We start from the raw sequence: 15201 nt of genomic DNA, 5'->3' as shown, positions 1-15201 counted from the left end.
GGAGGACTCATTTTACTTGAAAATCGCTTGGACGGTGCCAGCAGATAAATATGATATTGCAGTGCCTGTCTTATCCTGAATTATGACTCAGTGTTCCTTCATAATGGGTGTAGTCGCCGCAGTTTCTTCGGACCTGCATGCATGGCTGAAGGAACACTGCACTGTAATTCGGAGTAACACAGTAATGTCATATCGATCTGCCATTCTGGGCAAGCAACTTTCAGGTAAAATGCCTCCCTTGTATGGGAATATACACAGTGGATGTATGAGTACAGGTTATAGGCGCATGGTTGACGACATATGGAAGTTTGGGTCTGGCCATGAGTTATGTTGGGATAGCCTAATGGTTGAGGGGACCACTCGCGATAAGTGGCAAATCTGGGTTCAAATCCTAGTCTGCCACAAATCTGCATTCTCATCGTTCTATTATACAGCTAACTGTTGCCCACATTAGCAATTACTATGTATTTCATATCGGTTATAGTCGCCGCAGTGCCTGTTGCTTCACCCATTCTCAAAATATGCGTTGTTAGGAGGGACTGTTCAATCAGTAATCAGTAATTCAATCTGTATATTGAGCAAGCAGTAAAGGAAACAAAAGAAAAATTTGGAGTAGGTATTAAAATTCATGGAGAAGAAATAAAAACTTGGAGGTTCGCCGATGACATTGTAATTCTGTCAGAGACAGCAAAGGACTTGGAAGAGCAGTTGAATGGAATGGTAAGTGTCTTGAAAGGAGGATATAAGATGAACATCAACAAAAGCAAAATGAGGATAATGGAATGTAGTCTAATTAAGTCGGGTGATGCTGAGGAAATTATATTAGGAAATGAGACACTTAAAGTAGTAAAGGAGTTTTGCTATTTGGGGAGCAAAATAACTGATGATGGTCGAAGTAGAGAGGATATAAAATGTAGGCTGGCAATGGCAAGGAAAGCGTTTCTGAAGAAGAGAAATTTGTTAACATCCAGTATTGATTTAAGTGTCAGGAAGTCATTTCTGAAAGTATTCGTATGGAGTGTAGCCATGTATGGAAGTGAAACATGGACGATAAATAGTTTGGACAAGAAGAGAATAGAAGCTTTCGAAATGTGGTGCTACAGAAGAATGCTGAAGATTAGATGGGTAGATCACATAACTAATGAAGTATTGAATAGGGTTGGGAAGAAGAGAAGTTTGTGGCACAACTTGACCAGAAGAAGGGATCGGTTGGTAGGACATGTTCTGAGGCATCAAGGGATCACCAATTTAGTATTGGAGGGCAGCGTGGAGGGTAAAAATCGTAGAGGGAGACCAAGAGATGAATACACTAAGCAGATTCAGAAGGATGTAGGTTGCAGTAGGTACTGGGAGATGAAAAAGCTTGCACAGGATAGAGTAGCATGGAGAGCTGCATCAAACCAGTCTCAGGACTGAAGACCACAACAACAACAGGAGGGACTGATGTGTGTGACATTAATCTCTGTTCCCTAACAGTTTTTACCCCTATATTTACATGGCACGCAATCTGCTGCTTGTTTACTTCGATTGTTTCTTTATGCCTTGTACTACGCCTGGGATTTTTGAGTCTATGGTTAATCGACGACGAGACGTGACGAAACCCGTCCTCACATGAGTGGTGGCACGTGGACCACCTTTTGTGGTGTGTTCGTCCTCAAGTGCACATCTCTAGTTTGGATCCTTGGGGACTCTGTTATATGGCGTTTATAAACTCAACCATAATGCGTCATGTTGGGAAAACCACATCGGTTTTACGATCCCTAAAGGGTTTGTTTCGTTATTGGTTAGTTACATATTCCGTAATCATCTAAGCGATTCTTGTATCCAAACGATGGCGATGGAGTCACTTTACTACATATGTATACGTGATTATTATTAACATTGCAGAACATATTATTTTTGGTTCTGCTCATGCAACTCCACTAAAAACTAACTTTTTTGTGAACTATCAGTTTTTAAATAAATAACCAAACGAGATGTCCGGTTGAACTTAAATTAGGATTCATTTATATCTTGCTTCGCTGTCTGTGCGATGTTTTACGTTACTGAGCAAATGATCAAACTCTTTTGCTGCTACATATTGAACGCCTTTCTAAGCCACTGCTAGTTTTAATAATGGGTGATATATATCATCTTTTCCTCTTGTATTGTAGTAAGGGCATCACTATTCCTATTAAATTGTTGTACATTAGTGGTGACGAGTTCTTCTAGCGAATATATGTATCCTGATGGTACAGTCAAAATGCCTAACTCCTTGAAGACGTACGTACATGACCACTGCAGATGAACAGCATATACTATTCTTACCGCTAGACTTAGCGCAATCACAGTTACGCCAGAAAACAGTTCCATAAGACATCATTGACTGGAAATACGCAAAATATGCCAGGAAACTCATTTGTTTGTTTCTGGTACCACCAATTATATGGAGAGCAAAGAGAACAGAACTTGCTTGTTTTAGAAGCTCAGTACTAAGCTTGTTCCAGTTCAAGTTTTCATCAATTTGTACGCCCAAATATTTGGAGCACTGTACCTTGTTTACCAATTCTTGTTCAGGTGCTACAACAGGTGTTGATATGGCTCTACTTGTTCTACAGGACTATGGACATTCTGTTTACTCACAGTTAAGGGAACCATTTAATAATTTCTTCAAGAACATCATTAACAATTTCTTCTGTTGTTTTCTCTGTAATGGGATTTATTACAACACTTGTTTGGTTTCCAAAAGGTGTTAATTCTGCTTGACAAATATTACTTGGAAAGTCATTCACATAATTCACCAACTTTGGGGATAGAGCCATTACACCAAAACAAGAAAAAAAGCTAATTTACACATATGTCCGAAAATCCGTTTTCGAGCCATTAATGAAAGTTGACATTAAACGGCTTTCTAGGTACAACCAAAGAGCTTCAGTTGTCCACGTACCTGTTTGACTCATGGTGCCACGGACATGTGGCTACATTAGTCATTCATCTACGTTCAATGTGTCCATTGTGTACATGTATGAAAAATAATGAGTTAACTGAAAGTCCTCAGTTAAAACGCAGCAAGATGTTCATTTCGTGAGCAGCGGCTGTGCAAACAGTAATGGACACGAGGTTGCAGGGTTGTATCAAATGGCACTAGACTGAAGACTGCCAAGTCATCCAACCTCTGGTGCTGTGTATTGTCACACTGCCAAGACAGGTGCTGTAGCATCGTAAGCTATTAACAGAAGAAGACCGTGTGTTGTTTGAACACCTGACCAGCAAGAGCACGTTCTAATGGCTGTCGAAGAACAGCTGGGTATCAGTGCAAGACAAGTGTTACATCTCCATGGTCAGCAAGGAGGAGACTTCAGGAGCAACTCATGTATCCTTATCATCTCCAAGATGTGTCCCTGAAAAGCAGAAGAAACATGTGGTTTGTGCATGGAGCAGCTCTTGCACATTTGAGTCTCAGTGGTTGCTACCTACTAAGACAGATTGATAGGTAGTGGATGATCAGTTCCGTGGCCTGCACATTCTTCTCGCCTCAGTCCTTTGTATTGTTACATCTGGTGGCACCTTAAACAATTGGTTTATGCAGCAAACCACCTGAGTGCAGAAACTGTTCATCGACATATCATGAGAGTCTGCAAAACGATTCGAAACTGTCAGGTTGAAAGGGTGCTACAGTCCATGATTCGACGAGTGTATGCATGTTTATAAGGAAGAAGGGGACATTTCGAGCATTTATTACGAGTTTATGGGTTGATGAGCTCTGATCACATGAATTGTAAACTTTCAGCAAAACGAAGTATTTTTGGACACATGTTAATATGCATTTTTTTCTTGTTTTGTTGCAGGAAAGTATCCCCAAAGTTTGTAAAACTCTTTTTGAAACACCCTGTGTAAGGAGTTAGAATGGACGGAAAATTGGATCTTGTGGGACTCTGTGATTTTCAGAACTGTTTTAATTCTTCATCCAAACCTTCTGCATTCTGTTTGTTTACTAGTTGTGTGTAGAGCCATCAGTTTCTGAGAGAGTAAGACGACCTATGCAATCAAACATCTTGGAAAGATAACAAAACGAATAACTGTTGATATTTTATTGTTTAATGCTTGTAATATTTGGTGTTTGAAAATATCAGTGGCATTCTCTGTCGAGCAATCCTGGAATCCAAACTGTGATTTGGTAAGTAAATTGTTTCTACTTGACTATGGGAATATTCTTGAATACATTAATTAGTCAAATATTCAGAAAAGAGACGTCAGTAAGCATACTGGACGATAGTTATTTACTCCTTTCTTGTCACTTTTCATATAAAGAGGTTTAAGCATTGCATATTTTAATCTGCCTTGAGAAATTCTCTGTGCTCATGATGCATTACATGTATCACTGATGACATTACACATTACGTTACAGTAGCTTTGCAGAATTCTGGCAGAAATTTCATGGACTCCATATGACCTTTTGTTTTTTAGATTTTTTTATAATTTCATTAATTACATTGAAGGATGTTAGTGTTACTTCTAGTTGCTTAAAGCTTTGTGGAATGGTATGTTAAAATTATTTTATGTATTCTACAGCTTTTTCAACTGAACTATGTACTCCTATAAGTGCAGATACATTTGGGAAGTTATTGTTACAAATACTTGCAGCTTGTGAATTCTCAGTCACAACATTGTCATTTAATTTTTTTGCTGTGATATGATGTACATTGGTCATCCTGTGTCTGATTCCACAATGTTCCATATATAGTAGTTTTAGTCTTATTCTATGAATTATTGTTTACTGACAGGACATAGACTATGTGATCAAAAGTATCCGGACATCTGGCTGAAAACAACTTACAAGTTCGTGGCGCCCTCCATCGGTAATGCTGGAATTCAGTATCGTGTTTGCCAACCCTTAGCCTCTATGACAGCTTCCACTCACGCAGGCATACGTTCAGTCAGGTGCTGGAGGGTTTCTTGGGGAATGGCAGCCCATTCTTCACGGAGTGCTGCACTGAGGAGAGGTATCGCTGTCGGTCGGTGAGGCCTGGCACCAAGTCGCCGTTCCAAAACATCCCAAAGGTATTCTATAGGGATCAGGTCGCAACTCCATGCTGGCCAGTAAATTACAGTGAAGTTATTGTCGTGTAACCACTCCGCCACAGGCCGTGCATTTTAAACAGGTGTTGAAAGATGCAGTCGCCATCACCGAATTGCTCTTCAACAGTGGGAAGCGAGAAGCTGTTTAAAACAGGAATGTAGGCCTTTGCTGTGATAGTGCCACACAAAACAACAACGGGTACAAGCCCCCTCCATGAAAATCGCGACCACACCAAAACACCACCGCCTCCGAATTTTACTGTTGGCACTACACAGGCTGGCAGATGATGTTCACCGGACTTCGCCATACCCACATCCAGCCATCGCATCGTCAGATTGTGTACCGCGATTCGTCACTCCACAGAACGCTTTTCCACTGTTGAATCGTCCAATGTTTACGCTCCTTAGACGAAGCGAGGCGTCGTTTCTCACTTACTGGCGTGATGTGTGGCTTATGAGCAGCCGTTCGACCATGAAATCCAAGTTTTGCCACCTCCCGCTTAACTGTCATAGTACTTGCAGTGAATCCTGATGCAGTTTGGAATTCCTGTGTGATGGTCTGGATAGATGTCTGCCTATTACACATTACGACCCTCTTCAACTGTTTTCAGTCTCTGTCAGTCAACAGACGAGGTCGGCCTGTACGCTTTTGTGCTGTACGTGTCCCTTCACCTTTCCACTTCACTGTCACATAGGAAACAGTGGACACAGGGATGTTTAGGAGTGTGGAAATCTCGCGTACAGACGTATGACACAAGTGACACCCTATCACCTGACCACGTTCGAAGCCCTTGAGTCCCGCGGAGCGCCCGATTCTGCTCTCTCACGATGTCTAATGACTACTGAGGTCGCTGATATGAAGTACCTCGCTATAGGTGGCAGCACAATGCACATAATATGAAAAACGTACGTTTTTTAGGGTGTCCGGATACTTTTGATCACATAGTGTACATATCTCTAGGCATTTTCCTTAATATATTACACTTTTTTTGTAGAATGCAAGTAACACCAGATCTTGACTTATTCTGGACACAATGTAAATTTCCCCTTCCCTTTAACCATTATTGTTATACATGGCTTAATTGTTTTTTAATGTACTTTTTGAATAATTTTTCATGAAGACTAATTTCAAATATTGACAAAAACTTAATGTGGAGTATACTGAATTTCACATTAGTGTCTTTTTGCATATATATCTCATCCGAAGCCACCTTATTCTTAAGATATTGACCCTTTTCTCATTAATGGGGCTAATTGCTTGATATTAATATGTTTCAGAGCTGTTAACTAGCAAATTACTTCAATTAATTGTCCATGATGGATGCATGTTGCAACACCTCCTTTACCATTAACAATTAGACACAGATTAATTGTTTCAGCCTGAGCAGTGTGTATAAAAGTACTGTCAGACTCCCACTGTATTGCTTGAGTGCAAGTGGAAAGTTGGACAACAAAATGACAATGAAACATCCAAGTAATGATTCTAGTTCATTTTTCCTGTCAGAATCATTTAAGAAACATAAGTTGAAACCTCCACAAACTAATACTCTTTACTCTTGCCTGAAATGTAACTCAGTAATGCATCTAGATTTCTTGTAAATAGCTGAGTGTTTCCTAGAGGGGAAATACAGACTGTTGCAAACACAAGAGAAGTTTTCTGCAGTAACAGCTCCCATGCACAAACTTCTAGGTGTTAGTCTGCACAAAAACTGTTTGTTTCAATATTTTCCACTTTGTATCCAACATTTAAACATGTTTCAATGCCTCCTCTTCCCATGTTAACTATGCTAGTTTATAATCCCCTTATACTCTGCCCCTCTGGTAATGTGGTGTTCAAAGAGGCACAGAACAGCTATCACTTCAGGCGTTCCCTTATCTTGAAGACTCAGAGTACGCTTAGCTCCCTAAATTTGTGATGAAGAAAACTAACTTTATTTTTCTGGAAACTGTTACATATAGTATGGTTCTGTTCTTTTCTAATTCCTTCCAAGGTTGTCTGTCTATAATCCGATTGTAACCTAGAAAATGTGTCCCTCTGGCTCCAGTGATCTGATGGATTTTGCCTTGTGTGCTTGAAGTCCCCCTTACACTTTCTGCAAGATGCACATCAAATTTATTATTCCCCCTCCCATGCGCAGTAAGAGGTAGTGCACAGCTCTGAGAATTTGCTTCAGTCAAAAACTATCGAATCAGCTCTTTGTTTACACAGTTGAAAGTTGTGTTAACCCAGAATTGGTCATGGCACTGCAAAACCTCGACAAACCTCACACGAGTGTGTGTTGCTTGCTCTCCTGTTTTCTCAGGATCACCTTCAGTACTATACCCTAAGTTATTAGCCAGACCGTTCCTAGTTCCTGCTGTTACAAGCACCTCATCTTCTTCATCAAAATCTCTCCACAAAGCCGCAAAGCTTTCAGTCACCTGGTTCAACTTGGGCTTCGGTTTGACAGCGTATGTGACCTGGTAGTCTACACTTAACTTTTTACTGAACGAGGCGGCGCAGTGCTTAGCACAGCGGACCTGCATTTGGAAAGATGACGGTTCAAACCTGTGTCCGGCCATCCCGATTTAGGTTTTCCACGATTTCTCTAAATCACCGAGATGATTCCTTCGAAAGGGCACAGCCGACTTCCTTTCCCATCCTCCTCTAATTCAATGGGACTGATGATTTCGCTGTTAAATCCCCCCTCCCCCAAATCAACAAACGGACGAACCAATCAACTTAGCTTTTCCTGTAGGATTTTCCATACACCACTTCCACGACTGCTACCTAGCAGTCTTCTTGTGACCCCTGTCGTTTATGCTTGTAGTAGTAAAACAAACCGTATACGTTTCCACAGAAATGTGTTTTTGGGGGGGATGACCCCTAGGGGATGTTCATGACCTCCACAGTTGGACCTGCACCTGCTCAGCACAAATGCACAGAGTGTCACGTGATGTCTACGTGCCGTAGGCCTGTACCGGGTGCTGTACGACTCGCGTGGCTGGATGCTGCTGGCCGAGGCGCTGAAGGGCTCCGACCCCAGCAAGTCGGGGATCGACAGGCTGAGCCGCGCGCAGCTGCTGGGGGACGCCCTCGCGCTGGCGTGGAGCGGCGACCTGCCCTACGAGCACGCCCTCTCCCTGCTCACCTACCTGCAGCGCGAGCCCGACTACCTGCCCTGGAGGGCCGCCTTCTCCGGGCTCTCCAGCATCTACCGCCTGGTGCGGCGGACCGCCAGCTTCGGCCTGTTCCGGGTACGTCGTGCCTCTGTCCGGACCTGTCCAACCCCTGGTGCATTCTTTTTGGCACACCATCCGAATCTTAAGACGAGTCTTTGCTAGCCTCTTAGCTGCTGTGATTGGGTGTGAAGTCCAAAGGGATCTCACTCAGCTCCCTCCCAGTTCCCACCTCCCATCACACTGTTGCCCTTGTCTCGCCATGTGAAGGCATGCTTTTCATTTTATTTATTTTATTTTTTCTTTGTTCCTCATTCATATTGTTTTGCTTTGTTTCAGTTTTGTATGTTTCTTTTTACTTGCTTCTTCTGTTTCTTTTCTTCGTTAGTCCTTTGTATTTCTTTTCTATTCTTTTATCTGCAGCAATAGGTGTAACTTTTAAATTAACAGCATTTGGAAATGGAAATGTTAAAAAATGTTTGAGGAGTACATGGCAGAGTACATTGTGACTCGTATTAGTATCCCTCTATTCTCACATGGGTCCGCCCCTCGTGGTCTCGCGGTAGCGTTCTCGCTTCCCGAGCACGGGGTCCCGGGTTCGATTCCCGGCGGGGTCAGGAATTTTTCCTATCTCGAGATGACTGGGTGTTGTTGCGTCGTCTTCATCATCATCATTCATTCCCATTACGGTCGGAGGAAGGCAATGGCAAACCACCTCCACTGGGACCTTGCCTAGTAAGGCGGCGCGGGTCTTCCGCATCGTTCCCCTACGCTCTGTAAAGAAGCATGTGACTTCATTTCCACATTTCCTTTCTCACATGGAAATGGGAAAAAAAGGCTGCCTACATATAATTAGTCTAATACTGTCTGGGCAGTCTCTACAGCAGCGATACACAGAAGGCTGTAGCATATTCGTTTGATGTGTTCACGGGAAGTTGGCCGGTTACTGGAGCGGATTGAAGGAGTAGAGGAAACGAGTCTGAACCACACATAAGCCACCGCGGGGTGAGGAACTGTGTGCTCCGAACGAGATACGCCTTCCTTCTCCAGGGTGTGAACCCAAACCTGTGCTTCGGCTTCAGAAATTAAGCACAGATGTAAAAGTCACTTAAACGCTGTTCTAGGCGCTTCAGTCCAGAACCGCGCTGCTGCTATGGTTGCAGGTTCGAATCCTGCCTCGGGCATGGATTTGTGTGATGTCCTTAGGTTAGTTAGGTTTAAGTAGTTCTAAGTTGTACGAGACTGATGACGTCAGATGCTAAGTCCCGTAGTGCTTAGAGCCATTTGAACCATTTGAACCATCTCTTAAACATTGTCCTCGTAAATGTAATTGATATTACGTGTTGAATAAAAAACTGTGCACTTCATCAGTTACATAAAGTTATGAGAAGGAAAGGAAACATTACAAGACAGATGAAGCACGAACCAGTAACCAGTAGACGACACTGCCTGCCTTACACAGTACTGTCACCTATGATACACTGACTGACAAGCCTTCCGACTTTTATCGACTCAGACTTGGAGAGCCGACTAGCGAACTTAAATTAACGCACTGTACGTTCCTAATTCACTATTTCGTCCTTGAAACTTTGCTAGTAGGCTTGCTTTCACAGAACACTTGACGCATACCTTGACATATCTTCCATGTCACATTACTCAAGATATCTGTGACACTCTCCAGTCGGTCAAAGTATCCTGTGACCATTCATGCTGACCTTCTCTGTATAGATATACCATCACCTGTTAGGCTTATTTGTCACAGATCCCACACGCTTGAGCAGTATTTTGAGATGGGTCACACAAGTATTTTACAATCAATCTTAATGGTTCCATCCAAAGAGCTGGAAGTCTGCCACCTGCTTCACTTACGTCTGAGGCTATGTCATTGTTCTGCTCCAAGTTGTTGTTGTTGTGGTCTTCAGTCCAGGGACTTGAAAAATGTTGAAATGTGTGAAATCTTATGGGACTTAACTGCTAAGGTCATCAGTCCCTAAGCTTACACACTACCTAACCTACATTATCCTAAGGACAAACAAACACACCCACGCCCGAGGGAGGACTCGAACCTCCGCCGGAACCACAACTGTATAATTGAAGAACCGTCAGGAGAGTAGATGCTTCCTGCCAAAGTGGTATTTTGTCTTCTACTCTAGTGCAAACGATGAACCAAATGAATAATAGTGGAAGAAAGACAGGAATTCACTGAATAACTGTAATTCTGCTGTTTGTGTAAAGAAAGAACTGTAAATACAATGTTCCAAATAGACAGTCATCCTTCCACCAGCTGAACGTAAATTCGTAACCGTGGCATTGCTGATGATCAACTCCAATACTATTTGTCAGAGCGTAAGGGACGATGCGGGAGACCCGCGCCGCCTTACTAGGCAAGGTCCTAACGGAGGTGGTTTGCCGTTGCCTTCCTCCGACCGTAATGGGGATGAATGATGATGATGAAGACGACACAACACGCAGTCATCTCGAGGCAGGTGAAAATGCCTGACCCCGCCGGAAATCGAACCCGGGACCCCGAGCTCGGGAAGCGAGAACGCTACCGCGGTCAACCATCGCATTAATACTGTTGTATTTGAATACATGTGCAATAGTACAGTTAGCCTAATTTCTCTGAAATTCGGAGAACCATCGCATTAGTACTGCGAATTTCAGAGAAATTAGGCTAACTGTACTGTTGCACATTGAAAGCGGTGGCTCGTTTTTATCTTACAAGTTACTATTCCTTGCTGTAGGGGCTGTGATTTTTGATATTTTTTGTCTAAACCAGCAAGGTAAAACAGAGTCCACTACTTCCACCACATCAAGTGGATTTAGTGCTCACGTACTCACACTGAGCCGTGAACACTTCCCAGTTCATCAATGGGGAATAGCTGAAAATGATCATTACTATTATCGGTGCCAGGGGGGCGATATTGAATCTTTATGCTACTGTTAATGGCGCGATACCTGCACGACCTTATAGCAACCGTTATAGTTCTGCATTATTCTGTGACACTAGGGGTGATTTCACGTAATGAAAGGGAGAATGTAAGATTAAAGGACTCGTTTATTAAACAGTTGAAAATCAAACAATAATACAACCAAATGGGGGTGCGGGAAGAATGATTCGAGTTCAGCAGCCTGCCCTGACGAACGTTCATAACAATCCACGATAGCAGGAGAAAAGGAATTTTAGTAACGATCGCCGTATTATCAAATGGGGGCCAATTTACTAAAGGAAGGGGTTGCAGGCATGCAACGACCACCACCACGAATCAGCCAAAGACTAAGAAAGATGCTGCTGTGCGTGAGTCGCTAGGTAGCCTCCCGTACTAAAGGAACAAAACCCGCAAGACGCGAAACTATTCACAATGACTTACAAGGTTCCCTCTGGGCCGCGGGGCGCGAATCTGCAGTGCACGTCGGCGCTCATGCTAACCGAACTTCATCTCCTGGAAGCGGCATCTACAGTCTCCGGCACGGTCACACTAGAACTGCCCCGCCGGCCGAAGTGGCCGTGCGGTTCTAGGCGCTGCAGTCTGAAACCGCGAGACCGCTACGGCCGCAGGTTCGAATCCTGCCTCGGGCATGGATGTGTGTGATGTCCTTAGGTTAGTTAGGTTTAAGTAGTTCTAAGTTCTAGGGGACTGATGACCACAGATGTTAAGTACCATAGTGCTCAGAGCCATTTTTTTAGAACTGCCCTACTCCCCCTTTGTCCACTATCCACTCGCGGATGGCGATTGGCGCCCACCGTGAACTGGCCAATCACAGGGCCGGAATTTCACAGGGAGGCGACCTCGCGACGTGAAAATCGAGCAGGATTAGCAGTTACAAGGTTGGTAAGGCAGGTTGGGGAACTGAGAACAGGAGAAACTTGGGCCACTACTGAACTTTCAAACGACACCACGTGCTACCCTGGCGATCGGAAAAGGGATGGGAAACGGGAAGCCATCATGGCTGCTAGGAAGACTGCTGCCCTCGCCCATAAATAAGGAAAATTCCTGGCGCCAAGCTCCTCTCACATATCAGTGGGAGACAAACTGTAAAAATCGTCAAATAAATCAGGCAACCCATAGAAATTATTAATATTGACTGAATTATTATTTTACCGAATACCAGAATGCTGGGATTAGAAATATGAAATGCGAGCACAGAATGGTGAATGAAGTGCACGTCTTTCAACATGTATACAAATACAACAGTTCACTGAATTGTTACAATCACTGCTTGGTTTCAGGTATCAAAGGAAAAAACCCGTAACTGAAAGCTTGGAATAGCATGTAATGGCAGAAGCTCCGTCTTTTGCCACCCATCACATGACTCAGATGTTGGGTTCAAAGTTCAGCACCACTTGCACAGAGTGCAACCATAAGGACAGCCGAGGATAACGCGGCGCACTGTCCCGGTTTGGCCCCTGTAACTTCTGTAGGCCCCTCAAACTACTTTTCTGGAGTCCTTTGATTAACCACAGGCCATTTATTTATTCATTTATTAGCTATTTCCTTTTAGTATGTGATCTAGATAGAAGTACAAACCAAATATAGCACATAGTACACTACTGGCCATTAAAATTGCTGCACCAAGAAGAAATGCAGATGATAAACGGGTATTCATTGGACAAATATATTATACTAGAACTGACATGTGATTACATTTTCACGCAATTTGGGTGCATAGATCCTGAGAAAACAGTGCCCAGAACAACCACCTCTGGCCGTCATAACGGCCTTGATACGCCTGGGCATTGAGTCAGACAGAGCTTGGATGGCGTATACAGGTACAGCTGCCCGCGCAACTTCAACACGATACCACAGTTAATCAAGAGCAGTGACTGGCGTATTGTGACGAGCCAGTTGCTCGGCTACCATTGACAAGACGTTTTCAATTGATGAGAGGTCTGGAGAATATGTTTGCCAGGCACCAGTCGAACGGTTTCTGTATCCAGAAAGGGCCGTACAGGACCTGCAACATGAGGTCGTGCATTATCCTGCTGAAATGTAGGGTTTCCCAAGGATCGAATGAAGGGTAGAGCCACGGGTCGTAACACATCTGAAATGTAACGTCCATTGTTCAAAGTGCCGTCAATGCGACCAACATGGATCCTGACGTGGTTGCACGATCCGTTACAGCCATGTGCATAAGATACCTGTCATCTTGACTGCTAGTGATACAAGGCCGTATTATCCTCCTGAACCCACCGATTCCGTATTCTGCTAACAGTCATTGGATGTCGACCAACGCGAGCAGCAATGTCGGGATACGATAAACGGCAATCGCGATAGGCTACAATCCGACCTTTATCAAAGTCGGAAACGTCGCATTTATTCTCCTTACACGCGGCATCACAACAATGTTTCACCAGGCAACACCGGCCAACTGCTGTTTATGTATGAGAAATCGGTTGGAAACTTTCCTCGTGTCAGCACGTTGTAGGTGTCGCCACCGGCGCCAGCCTTGTGTGAATGCTATGAAAAGCTAATCATTTGCATATCTCAGCATATTCTTGTTGTCGGATAAATTTTGCGTCTGTAGCACATCATCTTCGTGGTGTAGCAATTTTAATGGGCAGTAGTGTATTTTAAAATGATTTCAACTACGGATTATGGTTTTAGGGGGATTAACCTACATAAAATTCCTACATTAAAAAAAATGGAAAAATGATAATTTTTAAGAGAAAGACAAGAATTCTGCATACTACCGTTTCACTTTTTTGCACACATGTATGTGCTCACCCAGAACCAGACGGCAGATGCTATTGTTGTATTGTACTAGGCTGCATCGCTGGATTGCAAATTTTGTAATTTGTAATTCTACTACCCATTGCTTTACAACAGTACACTACACTACACATCATTACACTACACTACACGACACTTCACTACACTACTCTATTCGGTATCAGAACTGACCTACATTTCTCATTTGCCTAGATGGTTAGCCGGTTAGCCCTGGCGCACTGAGGCAGAACTCATAATCCACAGGGCAGTGCTGCTTTGCCACTCGAGCTGTACAGATTGCGAGATGGCACTCAGGATCACAGGAAATCCTTCTCGATCACCCTCTCCTGACTGCTTCTGGAAGTGGACGTTCTGCCACTGTATGTCTCGCTGTCACGCTGTATGACCTCTTCTCGCTTGTCTCCCAGCCACTTACGTTTGATGGTTATAGGCTGATACTTTAGCCGTTCACCTTATGCCACAGTTCCTCGTACCTAATTACACTGCAGACAGTTGCGTCACCAAAGCCATACCTGCCCTGATCTGGAACGTCTCGTCTAGTGGTACACTCCCAGACGATGTGGTATAAGTTGCCGATTTCTCCACGTTCACAAGTGTCTGTGGTATGTTGTCCCATTTTTAGTAAGTACGTGGGATACGAATCGCGTCTAACAGGTAGTGTATAGCTGCCACTACAGAACAGCCGCTAACAATTCCTGGACATCTGAAAAGTGATTTCTCCAGAGAGGCTTCTTCATAGCCCTGAATAGGTAATAATGGTAAGGGGCCAACTCGAGAGAATACAGTGGGTGTGGCAGTACCAGAATGGGAGCCATCTTTGCCCTACTTGTACGGGGCGAGCACTGTCGTGTTGCAGGAGCAATCGTCGTGATTGTGCCAAGCGCTTGTGACTGTCGGAAGTGTTTGCACCGTCACCTCACAGAAACTGCGTTCCAGCACTGCCCTTGATGGCCACACTCCACGTTTTCTGCTCACATAGTGACATCAGCCGGGGAAAGGAGAGTACTGTGCAAGGATAACACTGATAGTGATTTCTATGCCACCTACCGTTAGACCAAAGTACTTGCAATTGTAATGGTGAGTAAAATGGCACACTACGAATTATGGGAATAAAATGAAGTGCAAATCAATATGGAACATCCGTCGTAGCTACGGTCTAAAAAAATGAAGAACTTGTTAGCAACGGGACCAGTTACTTAGCTATTTAGAACCTGTTCAGTCAGGGAAAGTACAGCTACCAAACCTACACACA

At 43.7% G+C, this 15201-nt stretch overlaps 1 protein-coding gene across 1 annotated transcript in view; it reads left to right on the top strand.

Moving 5' to 3' along the window:
• LOC124718885 (aminopeptidase Ey-like) overlaps positions 1–15201 on the top strand; it is a 209084-nt gene that overhangs the window by 135906 nt on the left and 57977 nt on the right. The window contains exon 10 of the mRNA XM_047244525.1: positions 8012–8295. Coding sequence (XP_047100481.1) covers positions 8012–8295 — 284 coding nt within the window. The remainder of the gene's footprint in view (positions 1–8011; positions 8296–15201) is intronic.

Source organism: Schistocerca piceifrons, chromosome 10 (genome assembly GCF_021461385.2).
Source record: "Schistocerca piceifrons isolate TAMUIC-IGC-003096 chromosome 10, iqSchPice1.1, whole genome shotgun sequence".
Classification (NCBI taxonomy): Eukaryota; Metazoa; Arthropoda; class Insecta; order Orthoptera; family Acrididae; genus Schistocerca; species Schistocerca piceifrons.
Note: the sequence above shows the minus strand (reverse complement) of the source record. Positions and strands in the feature narration are given on the sequence as shown.